The following is a 23,011-nucleotide window of genomic DNA, read 5'->3' as shown; positions in this document are numbered from 1 at the left end:
GATGGAACTTTGGCTGTGGATTATTCTGGCTGCTCTTTTATTAGGTGAGAGACAAAGAACATATTCTGATTACTCTGTACATGTTTGTGTGTCTGATTCTCTAGCTATGTAACTTTTTTAACATAGTGAGTATTTTTGTCAACAATTCATCTCTTCCTCTTTCTGTTCTCTTCTCAGAGTGTAAAGGAGAAGACAGAGTGATCCAGCCAACAGAAGATGTCTTTGCTTCTGAAGGAGACACAGTCACACTTGATTGTAAATTTGAGACAACTTACACAACCCCCTCTTTGTTCTGGTACAGACAAGAAATGGGTGATTTCCCAAAGTACCTGTGGAAAAGCTATGCAGGACTGTCACAAAATGCTCTTGGGATCTCAGAAGACAGATTTAATGCAACAATCAACGGGAAATCAGTTCCTCTGAAGATCCAGAAGCTTCAGCTGACTGACTCTGCTGTGTACTACTGTGCTCTGCAGCCCACAGTGACAGGAAACACCACAACTCTGTACAAAAACCTCTGGAGAGAAGACAACACAATACTCCACAACATCCACTAGAGGGTATGTATGTAAAGGAAAATGTGGGTGTTTAGGGAAATAATTTGAATAATAAGTTGAATTAAAACAATAGATTTTTGAGGTGTGATGGATTGTGTTGCATTAAGAGTTGAATTTCAATAACATACGATTCTGTATCATATCTTCTTTTTTAGAATCCAGCTATGAAGAGCTCACTCCAGTTAAAAATGAAGAGTACAGTTTAGAAGGCAGCACTGTTACTCTGTCATACAGTTACTCTGAACTGTCAACTGGTGATTATTTCTTCTGGTATCGACAACACAATACTCCACAACATCCACTAGAGGGAGTCACACACTGACAAACTTCTATGATATGTCATGATGAAAGTTTGATGTTTCTCAATTCAGAAATGTTCTTGTCTCTTCTCTTCTCTCTTCTCTTTTGTTCTTCGGAGGCTGCCATTTTTTGAGGTGTTCCACAGGGTTCATTCCCGGGTCCTCTCAGTTTTTAATTACAGGCTGACCATGATATTGTTAAAATAATTTGATCAGGTTTCCTTTGTGTTGGTTGAAGAGCCTATATTATTCCCTTTTTGGGGTTCATATATTTAATCTATGTACCTTCTAAAGTACGTTCACAATAGCTAAAGTTCTGTACTGCCACTCCATGCACCGGCTCCCTTCTGACTCTCTCTCTAAGGCTCTGAAGTGCCCACGTTCAAAGTCCCCACGTGTGCCAAGTCTGATCTGATTGGTCAGCCTGTTGGCTCAGCCGTAATTGGTCAGTTGCTCAGCACGGTTCTCGGAAATCAATTTCAATCAATCTATCAATTTTTATTTGTATAGCGTCAACTCATAACAAGTGTTATCTCGAGACACTTTATAAAAAGCAGGTAAAATACCTTACTCTTTGTCTTTTAATATTACAAAAGAGCAGGTAAAAAGACCTTACTCATTGTTATGTTACAAAAAGCAGGTAAAATACGTTACTTATGCTATATTACAAAGACCCGGCCTATCCATCATGAGCACTTTAGCAAAGCAGCAAAAGTTACAGTGGTAAGAAAAAACTGCCTTGTTAAAAGGCAGAAATCTTCCAACACAGGAGTAATGTGGTCCCATTTCCTAGTTCTAGTCAATACACGAGCTGTAGCGTTCTGGACTAGTTGAAGAGTCGTTAGAGATCCACCATAGCACCCTTACAAAAGAGAATTACAATAATCCAATCTGGAGGTAACAAATGCATGAACTAGTTTCTCTGCATCACTTTGCGACAGGATATTCCTGATCTTGGATATATTACGAAGGTGAAAATAGGCTGTTCTTGAAATTTGCCTGATGTGAGAGCTAAAAGACATATCTTGATCAAATAGAACTCCTAGATTCCTAACAGTGGTGCTAGATGCCAGGCTGATGTCATTAAGGACAGTCAAATCACTAGAAAAAGTCTCTCTGAGGTTTTTAGGGCCTAGCACAATAACTTCAGTCTTGTCTGAGTTAAGGAGCAAAACATTTCTGGTCATCCAGGTCCTAACGTCCTTAAGGCACGTTTCTAGCTGACATAACTGATTGGTGCCATCGGGCTTCATTGATACATAAAGCTGAGTATCATCTGCATAACAATGAAACTGTATGGAGTGTTTCCTCATAATATTTCCCAGAGGAAACATATATAATGTAAAGAGAATTGGTCCAAGCACTGAACCTTGTGGCACTCCATTGCTAACTTTGGTGTGCATAGAGGACTTATCATTAACATGTACAAACTGAGATCGGTCTGATAAGTAGGATTCAAACCAACTTCTAGCTACAGCACTATCAGATAAACTTCTAGAGAGCACATTTTTATTAAGCAGAGGTAATTCTGGTAGGACAAAGTCGAAAGTAATAAGGAAATGGTCTGATAGAAGAGGATTTTCTAGGAAAACTGTAAGGTTTTGGATTTCAATGCCATAAGCTAAAACAAGATCCAGGGTGTGGTTAAAATGATGAGTAGTTTCGTTTACACCCTGGGTGAAACCAATAGAGTCTAATAGTGACATGAAAGCTGTGCTCAGGCTATCATTTTCAACATCCACATGGATATTGAAGTCACCTACAACAATTATTCTATCACTGCTAAGGACTAAATCTGATAAAAATTCTGCAAATTCAGTTAGAAACTCAGAATATGGGCCAGGAGGACGGTAAACTACAGCAACTAGAACTGGCTGAAAGGTTCTTGAGACTGGATGTGAAAGGGTTATCTAGAAGACCAGAATTAAAAATAGCTGCTACCCCACCACCTCGTCCGGTGTCTCGAGGTATATGAGTACTAAAATGACTGGGAGGAGTGGATTCATTCAAACTAACATATTCATCTCGACACAGCCAGGTTTCAGTCAAACAAAGTAAATCAATATGCTGATCTGATATCAGATCATTCACTAAAAGAGATTTGGATGCTAAGGACCTAATGTTCAAAAGACTGCAGTGAATTTTCTGATTTTTTTGCAAAGTCGTATTCGTAGTTTTGATTCTAATGAGATTTTGACGATTTACGCCTTTTTTTCTACGTTTGGATGACTCGAGTCTGGGCCGGGGGACAGACACAGTACCTATAGTATAACTACAGTTCGATTCAGAATTACAGCTATAGTGACTGGGAGACAGATCTAAGTGTAAGACTGCAGCTCTGCCTGCTGGTCTGAACTCTGTGTTGTTGTCAGGGTTTTGGACTAATAACCTCTGCTATGTTTCTAGATAATAGAGCTGCACCGTCCAAAGTGGGATGGATGCCGTCTCTAGCTAGCAGACCAGGTTTTCCCCAAAAAGACTGCCAGTTATCTATGAAGCCCACATCGTGTGCTGGACACCACCTCGACAGCCAGCGGTTGAGTGATGACAGGCGGCTATACATGTCATCACTGGTCTGATTTGGGAGGGGACCAGAGAACACTACGGAGTCCGACATCGTCTTAGTACACACCGACTCCACATTAACCTTAGTGACTTCAGACTGGCGTAGTCGGGAGTCATTAGTGCCAACATGAATTACGATTGTATCAAATCTACCTTTAGTCTTTGTCAGCAACTTTAAATGAGATGCGATGTCACCCGCTCTGGCCCCAGGTATACACCTAACTATGCCCGCTGACTTCGCTAGCTTCACGTTTCGGACTATGGAGTCTCCAATAATCAGAGTTTTATTCTCAGCGGGTGTGTCGCTGAGTGGGGAAAATTACTTTGAAACGTGAAGTGGTTGGTGGGGAACCGTGTGCTTCGGTTTTCGACTATGCTTCCCTCGGACAGTAACCCAGCCACCGCCTCCCGGCTGCTCGGGAGCTACCGGGGGGAAGCCAAGCTATGTCGGCCCGCACCGGCTACAGGTGGCTGGCTAACTACTGCTGCATATGATGACTCTGACTCAATGGTGTGGAGCCGTCTCTCTAACTCAGACACCCTCGCTTCCAAAGCTAAAAATAAACTACATTTCTTACATGTATCATTATCACTAAAGGAGGACGAGGAGTAACTTAACATATGACACGTAGAGCAGGAGAGAGCAGGAGAGGGAGAGACAGAAAAAGAAGCTAACTGCTAAGCTAGGCAAAGAGTAGGTAGCTAAAATAAACAAAACTGTTAAGCAGGTTTGTCGCTAGAGAGAACGAGTGCTTTTCGATTACTTCTGTTTGTCTGAACGTACAGTGTGTTGGAAACAACAGTCGTAAGAAACTAGGCAAAATGAACAATTAAGCTTTTAGCTCTAACGATCAGCACTGAGCAACACAGAACAGCAGAGAACAGTACAGGAAGTGATGCAATACGCTCACCCGTAGCATGTAGCACGTAGCAGCTGCAATGGGCAATGGGAAATGTCATGCCCCTTTTACCATATTGGGAATGCAGCCACTGGCTCCGTCCGAGGGGAGCATAAACATTAGCACCTTAGCACTACTGTGCTACCGCAGGCTACGGCATATCGTGGGCGTGCTACAGAAGTTAATGGGCCTGCAACATGAGCTGCTGGGCCACAACGAGCCAATGGGCTTAGATCAGTGATATCTTACTGACAAGACGTCACACTGGCAAAACATTTCCGAGGGGGGCTAGAACCAAGCGTTACATGCAGCTAATGCTGCAGCTAACAAGAGGACGTAGGAGTAGCCGCGTTTCCGTGGACTTTGAATTTTGGCAAATAGATGTATCTAAACATGCACAGGACACTTGGAAAACACACTAAAGAGCATATAAAACCAGAAAAAGCAGAATATGGGATAAGATTTAAGATAAATGAATCTTGTAAAACTGTTCAAGACCTTCATAGAGTCCTCACAAAAACCTGCTTGAAGTCCCTTTTATACACAATTGTAATATTTTTTATCTCCACTAGAGGAAACATTATGAAGGGGGAAGATCACCACAGCACTCTGTTCAAGCATTCATATGTAACAGCTGCTGTAAAGGGAACTATTCTCACACTTCTGGCTGAACGTCAGATCAGGTCTCCTGTTGGTTTAAACCTTGTTGTAGAGATGGAACTTTGGCTGTGGATTATTCTGGCTGCTCTTTTCTTTGGTGAGAAACTATAGCATCATACATTTGTTTTACTCCTCACTTGTTTGTGTGTCTGTTCTGAAGGCTATGTAAATTATTTAACCTCAATCCTTTTTTTCATCAATCAACAATTAATCTCTTCCTCTTTCTGTTCTCTTCTCAGAGTGTAAAGGAGAAGACAGAGCGATCCAGCCAACAGAAGATGTCTTTGCTTATGAAGGAGACACAGTCACACTTGGTTGTACATTTGAGACCACTGACCCATATCCAAATTTGTTCTGGTACAGACAAAAAGTGGGTGATTTCCCAAAGTACATGTTGAGATGCTACTCAAAAGACATATATAAAGATCCTGAGTTCCAGACAGACAGATTTAATGCTTCAATCAACGGGACATCAGTTCCTCTGATGATCCAGAAGCTTCAGCTGACTGACTCTGCTGTGTACTACTGTGCTGTGAGGCCCACAGTGACAGGAAACACCACAACTCTGTACATAAACCTCTGGAGAGAAGACAACACAATACTCCACAACATCCACTAGAGGGAGCATCAGACCGAAACAACTCAGCACCAACTCATACTAGTTCTTCCTTTACAGCACCTCACCTCTGTAAATGTGGGAGAACTCACAATGGCTTCCAGTTAAAAACAAGTTCAAGTTCTAAATAAGGTGTTCCTCTGGCCCCGCCCACTGGGACCAAGGGCCCGTTTCAGAAAGAAGGTTCAACAAACTCTAACTCTGAGCTCTGAGTTGATTTACCCTCAGGTGGGAAACTCTGAGTTTTGGGTTCCAGATCAGCTGATTTGAGTTAAATCAACTCTGAGTAGGTTCACTCGGTGTTCAGCGCGTGCACCACTACTATGAAAAGCCAACATTAATGGAGCCATGGCAACAGGTGACAAAAAAGAGATCCTCTTACTTTAACCATCTGGAAATATAACCTACTACATCTTCATGCAGACACACTACAAATATAAACAGGTTTTAAGAAAGAAAGAAAAAGTAACACTGCTGCAGCAGCACAGGAGAGAAAGAAGTGGTGAAGGAGAAAACTGCTGCTCGCATCAGCATGTAATGAAGTCTATTCATCTAATATTTAATCAGAATAATAGTTCTGCAGGTAAAAACCGGTGTAATGGTGTTTAAACTAACATTTAGTGACATAAAGATGCAATTAATCAGGAGAAAAGCGACTTTAAAACAGCTCAAAGTGAAATAGGCTATAAGAACAAACTAGGCTCATGGTGGTAGCCAACCTTTGGGTCACACTTGATTGTACATTTGAGACCACTAGAACAAGCCCCACTCTGTTCTGGTATCGACAAAGATGTAATGATTTTCCGAGATACATGTTGAAATCTTACTCAGACAGAAAAGAAAAGGCTCCTGAGTTCAGGACAGACAGATTTAATGCTGCATGTAGCATGTCCTGGACATGCAAAAAGGGGTCACTATAGCTAACGGAAGCTCACCACACAGTTAGTTAGTTAACTAATTATTGAACTAAATGAGATCTCACTCCCTACCAACCTGCTAGTCTACTCTTTCCTAGTGGAAGGAGCTGTGTAAAATTATGATGTGGATTCCCGTTGTTGATATGTTTGATGATGAAGAAATTCGCCGTTGACACTGACTTGCTTACATAATGATCATTTTATTGACAAACAAGTTACAGCATCGCCAGGCTCGCCGTGGTTCGACCTGGGAGAGACACAGCCAAAAGTGATCTCTCCTGAACATACATTGAGAGTGCTATTTATACACAATGTTACAGGGCACATGAGGACATCTGTTTATCTGTTTTTTAGGACAACCCCTCTTTTCCAACAGCAGCCTCTGCAATTATATGTATGTCATAAACTTAAAGGCCAACACAGGTCACAGGTACAATCTCCTGTCTAGATGTCCCCGGGAAACCCTCTGGACATAAGGGTCCATTTGTTCACATTCCACTGCGGGGGATCCTAGCTTTGCTCTAAACATTTCCTGACACTCATAACTCATCCTGCGAACCACACCTCTAAACAAACTTTCCACTGAAGGAAACCCCTTTAACAGATGTGTGCAGTATACACTTAAAGATCACTATAATATCTCTGTCCTAGATATTTAAGACACTTCAATTACTCCTCTAACACCCTTTGAGGACAGATGAACAAGTTATAATCACAGCCCCAGGATTATCTGCCTAACATTCATTTCTAGAATAATTAGATTCAAGGATAACCCCTGGTATAGGACTCTAGATTACCCCCCAGAGAGGGAATAACTGTGAACTCCCCTCGCTAGGATGTTAGGTGTGTATGAAGTGTGTAATATAAATCAGTAAGACAAGTGTGCCGTAGTGTGACTGCTCAAAACTTACCTTCCGAGGTACACGGGGTCCTTAAGGGGAACTTCCAGTCTTTGTGGTGTAAATGATTTCAGTCAGAAAACGATTTTAAAAAGTTTCCGAAAATGTATTTAAAAATGTTAAATGATATTCCAAATGCAAATACAAAACAGTAAAAGAAAAATATAAAAAATGGAAAAGAAAAGCAAAACTCAAAGACCAAAGTCTAAACCTGTGAGTGTAGACACTTGAGGTTTTAAAAGATCCAAAATGATATTTCAAAAGTCAGAGTGACGTGGATTCGTTTAGCAAAGCAAAAAGGAACCTCGATCAGATTTTCTGCAGAGTTTTTATAGCCAAAAAGTTTCTCTTTTTTCAAGATCCTGAACAATGCACGTTCGCAGAAACGTGATGCATCCACAGGTCATGCTAAGCTCATGACATAGGTAATACCAAGTTCATATGTGGTTTCGGCTCGAAGACCGTGAACCGAGCAGATACACAGAAACGCTATACGCCTATGAGCTCCTATGTGGTTTTGCTTCAATGTATGGCACACTTATCTTAAAATAAAATTCTTCCATAAGTAGAAAATGATTCTGATATGGTTGGACTTAGTACGTCCTAGACTACGTGCACAAGTAACATGAAGTACTTTTACTGTGTACTTTTTGTGAAATCCATTGACAAAGATTTATTTTATTGACATTGATTCATAATGGACTTTGACAGTGGATTTCACAAAAAGTACACAGTAAAAGTACTTCATAGTACAGGTGCATGTAGTCTAGGAAGTACTAAGTCCAACCATATCAGAATCATTTTCTACTTATGGAAGAACATATATTTTTATATTTTTTTCCCAGGAAAACATCTTATTTTGAAAAACGGAAGTTATCGCAGACTCGCAGTATTATTCTCAAACTAATTTCACCGACCTCCGAAGCTATTCCCTGAACAGTATTTTGTTTGCTCCCGTTTCATACACGTGTCTCTCATAGTCAGTTTTATGGTAAGACCTAGACATTTAGCACTTCACTTCATCGCTCTCTCTCTCTGCTCGCTCTGGAGTCCGGAGCATTTACCATAAAGATCAGAATACGTGGGCACTTCAGATTTAGGGGCGGCTCACTTCACCAGGTAAACTCGAGGAGAGGCTGGCTTGACCGCAGTTGTGCAGCCCACAGTGACAGGAAACACCACAACTCTGTACAAAAACCTCTGGAGAGAAGACAACACAATACTCCACAACATCCACTAGAGGGAGTCACACACTGATAAACTTCTATGGTATGTCATGATGAAGGCTTGATGTTTCTCAATTCAGAAATGAAACTAGTTCAACAGATGAGTCTCCTCCCAATGACTGCAGAGGTGTTTGATGACAGAGAACTGTTTGATTCCAGCTGTGAACATCAGACCAAACTCTACTCACAAAACTGAATCATACTGAACATTCAGTTACAGCATCTCACCTCTACAAACATGGAACAACTCACTGTTATTTTGTTCTGCTCAGCTCTCATAGGTATGTATGTAAAGGAAAATGTGTGATGCTTAGGGAAATAATGTGAATCTACATTTTAAAAGAAGTTGAATTAAAACAATAGATATTTGAGGTGTGATGGATTGTGTTGCATTAAGAGTTGAATTTCAATAACATACGATTCTGTATCATATCTTCTTTTTTAGAATCCAGCTATGAAGAGCTCACTCCAGTTAAGAATGAAGAGTTCAGTTCAGAAGGCAGCACTGTTACTCTGTCATACAGTTACCCTGAACTGTCAACTAGTGATTATTTCTTCTGGTATCGACAACATCCAGGAAAACAACCACAATTTATCGCCTCTCAAACATCAACAGGACCACTTTCCAATTCCGTCTCTGGACTGTCTGTTACAGTGAGGGAGGATAAAAAACATCTGGATCTACAGATCTCCTCTGCTGCACTGACTGACTCTGCTGTGTACTACTGTGCTGTGAGGCCCACAGTGACAGGAAACACCACAACTCTGTACAAAAACCTCTGGAGAGAAGACAACACAATACTCCACAACATCCACTAGAGGGAGTCACACACTGATAAACTTCAACTGTAGGTATGGAGATGTAGGCTCGACTGTTTTGTAGTGATGATAAAGAAGATCTCTGACAGGTGCTCTCCACATATCCAGAACTGTTTGAATGTAACATGAATTTAGTTTGCAAACTATAGATTTAAATGAAGCTCTTAATATACAAAAAGTTAATATGATGTGATGGTTTGTCATCATATTTAATCTGGATCAAATCATTAGAATAAAGCACCATCATGAACAGTTGGCACGACAAAATTCAAAGTCAGTTTCTTTTTTTCTGTCTTTGATAAACACGTTCTTCTTTGGCTGTGATTCCTCGTGGTGTACCACAGGGTTGAGTTCGAGGCCTGGTCATTTTTATTTGTAGGTTGAATTTGATTGAAAATAAATTAGTCTAGTTTCTTTTTTGTTGTTATTGATGAACAGATCTTATCTTAATCCAGTCATAGATGCCCCTATGTTACTACATTTGAGATGTAAGTGTTGAGAGGAGGAGCTACACAAATGAATATGAACAGTGTCACTTTGGAACAGAAGAGCTGCTGTGTTCTCTCTACTGTTCATTTATCACAGGAACAACAATGCAGCTTCCTTTGGTTTGGATGATGATAGTATTCTTTCATACTGGTAAGTACTGAAAAGACTTAGTAAGATCTAAGACATGAAACATGTGTGTCCAGATAGACAACTACAGTCACAGTGAAATATATGTCTTTCTCTTTAGGATCCTCTGAGGAATTAGTGACACCATTCAGAGAGGTAATGATGGCTGTTGATGGAGACGATGTGACTCTCTCCTGCAACTATTCAGGCTCTGCCAACTACCTCTACTGGTATCAGCAGAAATCAGGTTCATCTCCACAACTTCTCATAGGAGGATATTCAGAGAAAACAGAGAAGTTGTCTACAAAACATGATACACAATCTAATGAGTTTCATCTGGAGATCTCCTCTGCTGCACTGACTGACTCTGCTGTGTACTACTGTGCTGTGAAGCCCACAGTGACAGGAAACACCACAACTCTGTACAAAAACCTCTGGAGAGAAGACAACACAATACTCCACAACATCCACTAGAGGGAGTCACACACTGATAAACTCTACATGCACGTGTTGACGCAGTCTAGATTATTCGCAAAGTGGATAGAAACATAAAATGGATGTACTCAGGATAAAAAAGACTTTACATTTTTATACAACACAAAATCTTCATATCTATGGAAATGTATGCTTAAATCTATGGACTAGTTATTTTGTTACCCACTCTTTTCTTAGCACCTTCTACATTTCCAGAACTGTCCAGGATTAAGTATTTCTAAATATTCAAACAATTCTTGACATAAATATAAAATATCTGAACAGTACGTCTGATATGTTGCTTTTTCATATTAATTCTTTAGGGCAATTCATCGATAGTTTGGTATCAAATTTCTGAATAAATGATCCCTGTAAACATCTAGAAACACATGATTGATTACTGTGTACCACATGGTTCAACCCTGTGTCCTCATTTCTTCTTTATGTGTTGACTTTGATATTTTAAAAATGATTTGATCTATTTTCATTTGTGTAATAATAGTAAGAATGGATTCTATATAAATTCATTAACATGTGCATCAGGTTCAGAACATTTTAAATGTGTTCCAGTATGCAGTTCAGAGACGCGTTCCAGGATGTCACTTCTAGAATTTCTGCACTACATTTTTACAATTCCTCCAGGGGGAGACATTATTGAGCAGGTAATGAACTACTGTGTTCAAACATTATATTAATACCAGCTGCTGCTGTAAAGAGAACACTTCAACACAGTGAACATTGAACATCAGAGAGTTCCTCCTGTTGGTTTAAACCTGGTTTTAGAAATGGAAATTTGGCTGTGGATTATTCTGGCTGCTCTTTTCTTTGGTGAGATATAAAGCACAACTTGTCTTCAGTGTTTTTAAGTTCTGAGCAGAAATCTATGAACATTTGAATTATTTTGTTCTTGCAGTAAGACTGAACAACTGATATTTTCCACTGTCTCATCTTCTCAGTCTCTTGAACAATATTTAATCTAATGGCTTCATTTTCTCTACGTTTTACAGGACCAGCAGCTGGAGACAAAATCTCTCCTACAGTCGATGAAGTCAGTGGAACAGAAGGAGAATCTGTCACACTCAGATGTAACTATGAGACAACATCAGATTATGTTGATCTCTACTGGTACAGACATCATTCTGACCTCCAGGCACCTCAGTTTATACTCTGGAAAGGAGCCAGATCAAGTAGTGGCAGTAAATATATTCCAGATGAACGATATGAATCTCAAACATCACGCAGCTCAACTGAACTGACCATTAGAAAGCTAACCCCTGAAGACACAGCTCTCTACTACTGTGCTTTAGAAACACAGTGATACAAAGTGTAGAAGAGGCTGTACAAAAACCTGAACACAGATATCTGACTACTCTTCAAAGAGGAGGGAAGTGGGATTCAAACCACAGCTTCATGTCAGATGGATTGTGATGATTCCTGTTTGATCAGAGTCTCTGTGGTTACAGCTGCTGATGAGACACTGAGGGAGGATCCACATGAGCAGAATATATACTGACTGACTCTGCTGTGTATCTTTGAGCTCGCAGCAGCATTTACTCCACAACATCCACTAGAGGGAGTCCCACGCTGTTGAAATGTTTTAGTATGTGATCACACAGTCTAGATTCTCCTCTCTCATGAGACAGTTGTTATGAAGAGCTTCAGAAATGTAACCAACAGATGAGTCTCCTCCTCCTGACTGAGCAGATGTTTTATAACAGGACTGTTTGATTACTGCTGTGAACATCAGACCAAACAAAACTCACTAAACTGATTCCTCCTGATCTCTCAGTTACAGCTTCTCGACTCTGCAAACATGGACAAACTCACTGCTATATTTTTGTTATCAGCTGTCACAGGTATGTGAGACATGGCCAGTGTGACATATTTCACTTATTACAACAATCCTTCCACTTTAACATGTACATGCTCTCAACTATGTCTAACAGCTATTTTAGATGGCATGCAGAAATACAGACTAAATTCAATCAAATCCGATTGTGATTTATAAATAATGTTTTTGAAAATAAAATATCAGTTGTTTTATTTTTTTAGGTGTCAGCTGTGAAGAACTCACTCCAGTTCAGAATGAAGAGCACAGTTTAGAAGACAGCACCGTCACTCTGTCATACAGTTACTCCAAACTGTCAACTGGTGATTCTGTCTTCTGGTATCGACAACATCCAGGAAAACAACCAGAGTTCATCATCTCTCACTCATCAACAGGACGACTTATATCAGATCCAGTCTCTGGACTGTCTGTTACAGTGAGAGAGGATAAAAAACATCTGGATCTACAGATCTCCTCTGCTGCACTGACTGACTCTGCTGTGTACTACTGTGCTCTGAGGCCCACAGTGACAGGAAACACCACAACTCTGTACAAAAACCTCTGGAGAGAAGACAACACAATACTCCACAACATCCACTAGAGGGAGTCACACACTGATAAACTTTAGTTGTATGTGTTGATACAGTCTAGATTCTTTCCCCTCATGATACAGTTGTGATAAAACTCTTCAGAAATGAAAATGATTTGATATGAGTCTCCTCCTACTGACTGCAGAGGAGCCTTATGACAGAGAACTGGGTCTTTGTAATATAACAATGAGTAAGGTCTTTTACCTGCTCTTTTGTAAAGTGTCTTCAGATAACATTTGTTATGAATTGGTGCTATACAAATAAAGATTGATTGATTGGCTAAAAGTAAAAATCTCTTATACTCTTGTCCATATTAATTCATCCTAGTACTTTTTTAATCCTTCTTTCCTTATAGAAGAGTTAATCTAATTTGTCATCATTTATTGTTTTAATATTCAGTTTAATGTCTCTCATAGAGCAACAGGGTTGAACAGGTCAAAAGGCTTCATGTCTCTGCTAGGCCTCAAATGGTCAAATGAGCTCTTTTAAGCACCTTTTTTAACATCAGTCTTGTTCACAAAGCATATAGTGGAGAATGACCCTCTGTCTTTTGGAACATTTGCACACTTTTTAACACCCTTTTTTTTGATGTTTTGATAAAAGTGTTTCAATTGTGAAAGGTTTGGCAAATTGAGAGTGGGGCCTTAAGTGACTTGTGGGCTCACAAAATCTCTTAGAAGAGACCTAGGAAGTTGATTTTTGTTTTGGTGACAGTTCCCAATCTCACGGGATGTTGAATCGATAGTGAACGCGCCCTCGGCCTTTAAACCGACAGTGGGCGTGACTGCACGATTGCGCATGTCAGCAGCACACTGGCAGACCATAATGTAGCATAATGGGCTTTTTGAATGGGTTTTTGCTTAGATTCCTGGAATGGGATCTTTGGTTAACACAGATTTAAAATGTGTTTTTGCAACCAACCTTAAAAAACACAGTAAATACCCCCTGAAAGATCGAATAAAGAGGTCGCTCACAAGTGACGATTATCAATACGTCATTATCTGATGTCAGTGTCATGCGCCCGTTTGTAGTTCTTATCGCCGGCCGTTGAATTTATTGATTGCATTTTCGGGTATTAATCTAATTCGTCAGGATTATTTTGTTAAATAAAATTATAAAATCATATAAATCACACAAACTGTACAGTATTGTCTTTATGTATCAAGGATTGTTACATGTTATAGTTTATAATGTTGCTAATATGCATCGATCTGTTCCAATCGTTTTATTAAATTTGGTTGTAATGAAAGACATCCATAAAAATGTAACAGAAATCATTATTTATTACATAGGAGCTTAGTTTGATGTCTACGGTCTGATGTAACCCGTCTTAAGAGCAGCGAACCGAACGTCCACTTCCTTCCGGTTCGTTGTTGATAGCGTCCATAGAAACCACCATAGCAACAGTAGAAAACGTAACAACCCAACATTTCTCTATCGAGACCTGAGAGAATCTTCGTAGAAATGAACAAACTAAAAATCATAAATATAAACCGAACGAAGATTATGAAGACACAATGTACATTTGTCGCCAGAAAGGTTATCAAAACGACACTTAAAGCTCAAACTATCTTAGAATATTGCATTTTAAAATAGAAGGGATGTCCGCCATGTTTATTTTTTCGCCAAGGGAAAACTGGGCAGTCACGTGACCTGAGGTATGCCTATACAAAAGAATAGACAAAAGGAAACGTAGACATGTCACAATTTTAGAGCCATTATTGTGAAACTACTACGTTTTGCGCTGTGGACCAACGTAGGTATTACACATTTTGACATGAGACTGGGTTGAAATATTCTCTGAGAGGCGCTCTCCACATATCCAGAACGGTTTGAATGTAACATGAATTTAGTTTGCTAACTATAGATATAAATGAAGCTCTTAATATACAAAAAGTTAATATGATGTGATGGTTTGTCATCATATTTAAAATGGATCAAATCATTAGAATAAAGTACCACCACAAACAGTTGGCTTCACAAAATTAGAAGTCAGTTCCTTTTTTTTCTGTCTTTGATGAGGAAGTTCTTCTTTGGCTGTGATTCCTCGTGGTGTACCACAGGGTTTAGTTCTAGGCCCGGCCTTTTTATTTGCAAGTTGAATTTGATTTAAAATAAATTTGTCTAGTTTCTCTTTTGTTGTTATTGATAATCAGATCTTATCTTAATCCAGGCATAGATGCCCCTATGTTACTACATTTGAGATGTAAGTGTTGAGAGGAGGAGCTACACAAATGAATATGAACAGTGTCACTTTGGAACAGAAGAGCTGCTGTGTTCTCTCTACTGTTCATTTATCACAGGAACAACAATGCAGCTTCCTTTGGTTTGGATGATGATAGTATTCTTTCATACTGGTAAGTACTGAAAAGACTTAGTAAGATCTAAGACATGAAACATGTGTGTCCAGATAGACAACTACAGTCACAGTGAAATATATGTCTTTCTCTTTAGGATCCTCTGAGGAATTAGTGACACCATTCAGAGAGGTAATGATGGCTGTTGATGGAGAAAATGTGACTCTCTCCTGCAACTATTCAGGCTCTGCCAACTACCTCTACTGGTATCAGCAGAAATCAGGTTCATCTCCACAACATCTCATAGGAGGATATTCAGAGAAACAAGGGAAGTTGTCTACAAGACATGATAAACAATCTAATGAGTTTCATCTGGAGATCTCCTCTGCTGCACTGACTGACTCTGCTGTGTACTACTGTGCTCTGAGGCCCACAGTGACAGGAAACACCACAACTCTGTACAAAAACCTCTGGAGAGAAGACAACACAATACTCCACAACATCCACTAGAGGGAGTCACTGTTCAAACATACTTTTCAAAGTCTGATCGAAAGGAGGAGCTAAACTGTTACTGAACTATACAAAGAAAAGGAACTTTAATATTCAGCACACTGCAATACATAACACTGACACATTACTTTATTCAGTATGCAGTCACTGCATCTATGTGTCTTTTCACTACTATATATTTTCATTATATTAGGTATGTTGGATATAGGAGCATGAAAATAACCCACATTGTATCTACAGAACAATAAATCTTCTAGTTTTAAAAACACAAATTAACAAAATGTTCATTCTTTCTCCAGGTATCAGCTGTAAAGAAGTCACTCCAGAGAAGAACGAACAGTACAGTTTAGAGAACAGTACTGTTACTCTGTCCTACAGATACTCACAACAAACAACAGCTGGAGATGAATTTTACTGGTATCAACAATATCCAGGAAAACAACCACAGTTCATCATCTCTCACTCAGGAACAGGACGACTTATATCAGATCCAGTCTCTGGACTGTCTGTTACAGTGAGAGAGGATAAAAAACATCTGGATCTACAGATCTCCTCTGCTGCACTGACTGACTCTGCTGTGTACTACTGTGCTGTGAAGCCCACAGTGACAGGAATCACCACAACTCTGTACAAAAACCTCTGGAGAGAAGACAACACAATACTCCACAACATCCACTAGAGGGAGTCACACTCTGATAAACTACAAATTTAACAATACAGACCAGATCATCTGAACACTTATTAAAACTAAAGACATGATGTAGGAGGGATGCATGCTTTAATATGGGGCAGTACCAGTCTCTCAAAGCATTTCATAATCACCGGGGTGAGAACAACCGGACGGTAATTGTTCATGCTGGTGATGGCTGAGGTTTTGGGTACTGAGATTATGGTTGCGGTTTTCAGACAGATGGGGACAGTGGCTTGCTGTAGTGACAGGTTGAAGATGTGTGTGAAAACTGTAGTGAACTGGTCAGCACACGCCTTCAGTACTCGTCCTGAAACGCCTTCAGTACTCGTCCTGAAACGCCTTCAGTACTCGTCCTGAAACGCCTTCAGTACTCGTCCTGAAACGCCTTCAGTACTCGTCCTGAAACGCCTTCAGGCCCGGCTGCTTTGTTGCAGTTGATGTTGAGTAGTGCTCTCTTTACCTCATATGTCTGGAGAGTGAGTGGCTGGTCACTCTCAGGAAAGCTGGTTACAGCATCTGGATCTGGTCATGGTGACCTCAACTAGACAGCATCAACCTCCACTAGAGGGCGACATTATCTAGTAGGTGGTACAAAACCCAGATACTGAGCTCAACCTGTCTTTGAATAATAACTTCTGCTGAGAAGAGAACAAACGTCACTCTGAATGTTGAACATCAGAGAGTTCCTCCTGTTGGTTTAAACCTTGTTGTAGAGATGGAACTTTGGCTGTGGATTATTCTGGCTGCTCTTTTCTTTGGTGAGATAAAAAGAACAACACATTTTAATGATTCTATTTATTAAATAAGTAAACTGGAGTTCAGAGCAGGAATCTCTGAACTGTTGACATGTGTCTGTTCTGACTATAACTGTAGAGTTGACACTATTCACTGTCTTCCCTTCAGCCTCACTAACAATGTTTAGTCTCATGTTGTCCATTTCTACACTTTTTACAGGACCAGCAGCTGGAGACAAAATCTCTCCTACAGTCGATGAAGTCAGTGGAACAGAAGGAGAATCTGTCACACTCAGATGTAACTATGAGACAACAGACCAGAATGTTTACCTCTACTGGTACAGACATCATTCTGACCTCCAGGCACCTCAGTTTATACTCTGGAAAGGAGCCAGATCAAGGACTGATAGAAAATATATTCCAGATGAACGATATGAATCTCAAACATCACCCAGCTCAACTGAACTGACCATTAGAAAGCTAACCCCTGAAGACACAGCTCTCTACTACTGTGCTTTAGAAACACAGTGATACAAAGTGTAGAAGAGGCTGTACAAAAACCTGAACACAGATATCTGACTACTCTTCAAAGAGGAGGGAAGTGGGATTCAAACCACAGCTTCATGTCAGATGGATTGTGATGATTCCTGTTTGATCAGAGTCTCTGTGGTTACAGCTGCTGATGAGACACTGAGGGAGGATCCACATGAGCATCACATACACATTGATGAAAATGAGTCTAGAATATGACCCAAATCAGTCACACTTTAGAGGGGTCAGTCTACTGAGCTTCTCATACCACTCGTATGCTGACGATACTCAGCTCTTCCTGTCATTCTCACCAGATGACGTTACAGTCTCAGAAATAATTTCCTTATGCCTCAAACCACAACTCTCTACAAAAACACAAGCTGTCAAACTGCTGAAAGCCGTAATGCCAAACTTTGAACCTCCACTAGAGGGCAACTGCTTCTGCACTGTGTTGAACCACTCTGTTGATAAAAACTGTTGCAGAGAAGAGAAGTTATCTTATTCTGAATGTTGAACATCAGAGAGTTCCTCCTGTTGGTTTAAACCTTGTTGTAGAGATGGAACTTTGGCTGTGGATTATTCTGGCTGCTCTTTTCTTTGGTGAGAAAGAAACTATAGCATAACAATTGTTTATAACCTTCTGTTTTGAGTGTCTGTTCTTAACGCTAGGTAACTTATTTAACCTGAAGCCCTTTTTTCATTAATCAACAATTCATCTCTTCCTCTTTCTGTTCTCTTCTCAGAGTGTAAAGGAGAAGACAAAGTGATCCAGCCAACAGAAGATGTCTTTGCTTCTGAAGGAGACACAGTCACACTTGATTGTCAGTTTGAGACTTCAACGACCCCCTATTTGTTCTGGTACAGACAAGAAATGGGTGATTTCCCAAAGTACCTGTGGAAAGGCTATGCAGGATTTTCAGAAAATGCTGCTGGGATCTCAGGAGACAGATTTAATGCAACAATCAACGGGAAATCAGTTCCTCTGAAGATCCAGAAGCTTCAGCTGACTGACTCTGCTGTGTACTACTGTGCTCTGCAGCCCACAGTGACAGGAAACACCACAACTCTGTACAAAAACCTCTGGAGAGAAGACAACACAATACTCCACAATATCCACTAGAGGGAGTCACATACTGTTTAACTTTATCAGAATTGTAACAGAGTCTAGATTATTTCCTCTCATGAGACTGTTGTGATGAAGAGCTTTAGAAATGAAACTAGTTCAACAGATGAGTCTCCTCCCAATGACTGCAGAGGTGTTTGATGACAGAGAACTGTTTGATTCCAGCTGTGAACATCAGACCAAACTCTACTCACAAAACTGAATCATACTGAACATTCAGTTACAGCATCTCACCTCTACAAACATGGAACAACTCACTGTTATTTTGTTCTGCTCAGCTCTCATAGGTATGTATGTAAAGGAAAATGTGTGATGCTTAGGGAAATAATGTGTATCTAAATTGTAAAAGAAGTTGAATTAAAACAATAGATTTTTGAGGTGTGATGGATTGTGTTGCATTAAGAGTTGAATTTCAATAACATACGATTCTGTATCATATCTTCTTTTTTAGAATCCAGCTATGAAGAGCTCACTCCAGTTAAGAATGAAGAGTTCAGTTCAGAAGGCAGCACTGTTACTCTGTCATACAGTTACCCTGAACTGTCAACTAGTGATTATTTCTTCTGGTATCGACAACATCCAGGAAAACAACCACAATTTATCGCCTCTCAAACATCAACAGGACCACTTTCCAATTCCGTCTCTGGACTGTCTGTTACAGTGAGAGAGGATAAAAAACATCTGGATCTACAGATCTCCTCTGCTGCACTGACTGACTCTGCTGTGTACTACTGTGCTCTGCAGCCCACAGTGACAGGAAACACCACAACTCTGTACAAAAACCTCTGGAGAGAAGACAACACAATACTCCACAACATCCACTAGAGGGAGTCACACACTGATAAACATCAACTGTAGGTATGGAGATGTAGGCTCGACTGTTTTGTAGTGATGATAAAGAAGATCTCTGACAGGTGCTCTCCACATATCCAGATCCATTTAGTTTGCAAACTATAGATTTAAATGAAGCTCTTAATATACAAAAAGTTAATATGATGTGATGGTTTGTCATCATATTTAATCATTAGAATAAAGCACCATCATGAACAGTTGGCACGACAAAATTCAAAGTCAATTTATGTCTTTGATGAGGAAGTTCTTCTTTGGCTGTGATTCCTCGTGGTGTACCACAGGGTTTAGTTCAAGGCCTGGTCATTTTTATTTGTAGGTTGAATTTGATTTAAAATAATTTAGTCTAGTTTCTTTGTTGTTGTTATTGATGAACAGATCTTATCTTAATCCAGTCATAGATGGCCCTTTGTTACTACATTTGAGATGTAAGTGTTAAGAGGAGGAGCTACACAAATGAATATGAACAGTGTCACTTTGGAACAGAAGAGCCGCTGTGTTCTCTCTACTGTTCATTTATCACAGGAACAACAATGCAGCTTCCTTTGGTTTGGATGATGATAGTATTCTGTCATACTGGTAAGTACTGAAAAGACTTAGTAAGATCTAAGACATGAAACATGTGTGTCCAGATAGACAACTACAGTCACAGTGAAATATATGTCTTTCTCTTTAGGATCCTCTGAGGAATTAGTGACACCATTCAGAGAGGTAATGATGGCTGTTGATGGAGAAAATGTGACTCTCTCCTGCAACTATTCAGGCTCTGTCACCAACCTCTACTGGTATCAGCAGAAATCAGGTTCATCTCCACAACTTCTCATAGGAGGATATTCAGAGAAAACAGAGAAGTTGTCTACAAAACATGATACACAATCTAATGAGTTTCATCTGGAGATCTCCTCTGCTGCACTGACTGACTCTGCTGTGTACTACTGTGCTCTGAGGCCCACAGTGACAGGAAACACCACAACTCTGTACAAAAACCTCTGGAGAGAAGACAACACAATACTCCACAACATCCACTAGAGGGAGTCACACACTGATAAACTTCAACTGTAGGTATGGAGATGCAGGCTCGACAGTTTTGTAGTGTTGATAACGAGCCTCTCTGACAGGTGCTTGAAGTGTCTGAAGTGTCTGAAATTCTGGAGAGCCTGGAGATGCTGCTTGTTAATAAATAATCCTTTTTGAAAGCAAGTCAGTGTCAACGGCGAATTTCTTCATCATCAAACATATCAACAACTGAGGAAACCACATCATGCTCTAAAGATAAACTAAGTACATCTTGTTTGTCATCATATCTACTCTGGTGTTAATTTCACCACTGTTGAAGTGTATCATTCAAATAAAGTAACTCAGGAAACAACCTGCATTACAGATTCTGGTGTTGATTTCTTTTTTCTTGATATTTATTAAAGAAGTTTTTCTTTTGTTCTTTGTGGGCTTCTATTTCTTGAGGTGTTCCACAGGGTTCATTCCTGGGTCCTCTCAGTTTTTAATTATATGCTGAAGGGATCTTGTAAAACTGTTCAAGACCTTCATAGAGTCTGGACAAAACCTGCTGGATGTCCCTTTTATACACAATTGTAATATTTTTTATCTCCACTAGAGGAAACATTATCAAGGGGTCAGATCACCTCAGCTGCTGTAAAGAGAACTATTCTCACACTTCTGGCTGAACATCAGATCAGGTCTCTTGTAGGTTCAAACCTTGTTGTAGAGATGGAACTTTGGCTGTGGATTATTCTGGCTGCTCTTTTATTTGGTGAGAAACTATAGCATAACACATTTCCTTTATGCCTCACGTGTTTGTGTGGCTGTTCTTAAATCTAGGTAAGTTATTTAACCTCAAGCCTTTTTATCATCAATTAATCTCTTCCTCTTTCTGTTCTCTTCTCAGAGTGTAAGGGAGAAGACAGAGTGATCCAGCCAACAGAAGATGTCTTTGCTTCTGAAGGAGACACAGTCACACTTGATTGTACATTTGAGACCACTGACACAAATCCCTTTTTGTTCTGGTACAGACAAGAAGCAGGGGACTTTCCAAAATACATGTTGAGATGCTACTCAAACAAAGCAGAAAATGCTCCTGGGATCTCGGAAGACAGATTTAAAGCTGCAATCAACGGGAAATCTGTTCCCCTGAAGATCCAGAAGCTTCAGCTGAATGACTCTGCTGTGTACTACTGTGCTCTGAGGCCCACAGTGACAGGAAACACCACAACTCTGTACAAAAACCTCTGGAGAGAAGACAACACAATACTCAAAAACATCCACTAGAGGGAGTCACTGTTCAAACATACTGTTCATAGTCTGATTGAAATATCAAAACTTGAGCTTTTCTTACATTTCAAGGAGGAGCACAGTTTAGAGTTAAGACGTCACTTTTTAGCTGTTATGACACACTGACCAATTGCCTATTTAACAACTCAGCAGCCTGTCATGGGGTCTTTGATGACACGTGGATGATTGTCGACATACAACTGGCAACAAACATCTTCACAGCTGTCTGGTAGTTGGTTAATGTATAGGCAAAAGAGCAGCGGCCCCAGAATGGAGCCTTGTGGTACGCCAACATTACAGTGTTGAGGGGATGATATTGAACTATTGATTTTAACTCATTGCTTTCAAAATTCCAGACATGACTTAAATCACCTGAGAGCTTGATTACAGAAATGTAGATTTTTTTGAGTATTATAAATCAAGTCACGGTTTACAGTATCAAAGGCCTCTTTCAGGTCTAGAAATACTGCTCCCAAAACTTTACCGTCACCTGTGATGTGTGTTAGGGGCTTTATAAGTGGAGAATGCTTATTTATGAATTCAGTATCTAATCCAAACATATCTTTAGCCTGAGAGGTATTAGATAAATTATTTGTTGAATGTTGCCTTCATTAGTCTGTGTAATGAAGAATGAGTTTGATGCATCTGTAGGTAGTATCGCTTTCATTGTGCAGGTCTGAAAAAGAAGCCGACACCAGACGCTGTCACACGTATCAGAAAGTGTACATGTAAAAAACGTATCTAAAACTGTACAACAGAGAGACATGACAAATGCATAAACAGCAAATGTGCAGCAAATACATGAACCATGCAAATTTACAACACCTCAACTAAATTACTACATAAATTCAGTCACTTTTCTCTCTCTCTTTTATGGGAATATGCATTTTTGACTTTAATCAATTCTGAATTTGAGTCCTGTCTCTCCAAATGGAAATCTCTTGACCTGTTGCAACGTGGTTTCATTCCTCAGCCACAGTACAGTCCTACATAAGAGACAAACAAAGATGACTGTAGAGTTGAGTG

General features: G+C 39.9%; 1 protein-coding gene and 1 gene segment (V, D, J or C); both read left to right on the top strand.

The window, feature by feature from the left end:
* The first annotated feature begins 15,178 nt into the window (after positions 1-15,178).
* On the top strand, positions 15,179-16,473 carry LOC132978504 (uncharacterized). Its single transcript, XM_061043709.1, has 3 exons — positions 15,179-15,321; positions 15,419-15,756; positions 15,980-16,473. The coding sequence occupies exons 1-3, from the start codon at positions 15,276-15,278 to the stop codon at positions 16,448-16,450; spliced, it is 855 nt and encodes a 284-aa protein (XP_060899692.1). The 5' UTR covers positions 15,179-15,275; the 3' UTR covers positions 16,451-16,473.
* Positions 16,474-21,371: 4,898 nt separating this feature from the next.
* On the top strand, positions 21,372-22,369 carry LOC132979619 (T cell receptor alpha variable 38-1-like). The segment is given in 2 exon segments: positions 21,372-21,467; positions 21,603-22,369. Coding segments are annotated over 2 exon segments (423 nt in total).
* Positions 22,370-23,011: the final 642 nt, after the last annotated feature.

The sequence above is a fragment of the Labrus mixtus genome, chromosome 8 (assembly GCF_963584025.1).
Source record: "Labrus mixtus chromosome 8, fLabMix1.1, whole genome shotgun sequence".
In the NCBI taxonomy this organism is placed as follows: domain Eukaryota; kingdom Metazoa; phylum Chordata; class Actinopteri; order Labriformes; family Labridae; genus Labrus; species Labrus mixtus.
The sequence above is the reverse complement of the archived record's forward strand: the minus strand, read 5'-3'. Positions and strand labels throughout refer to the sequence as shown.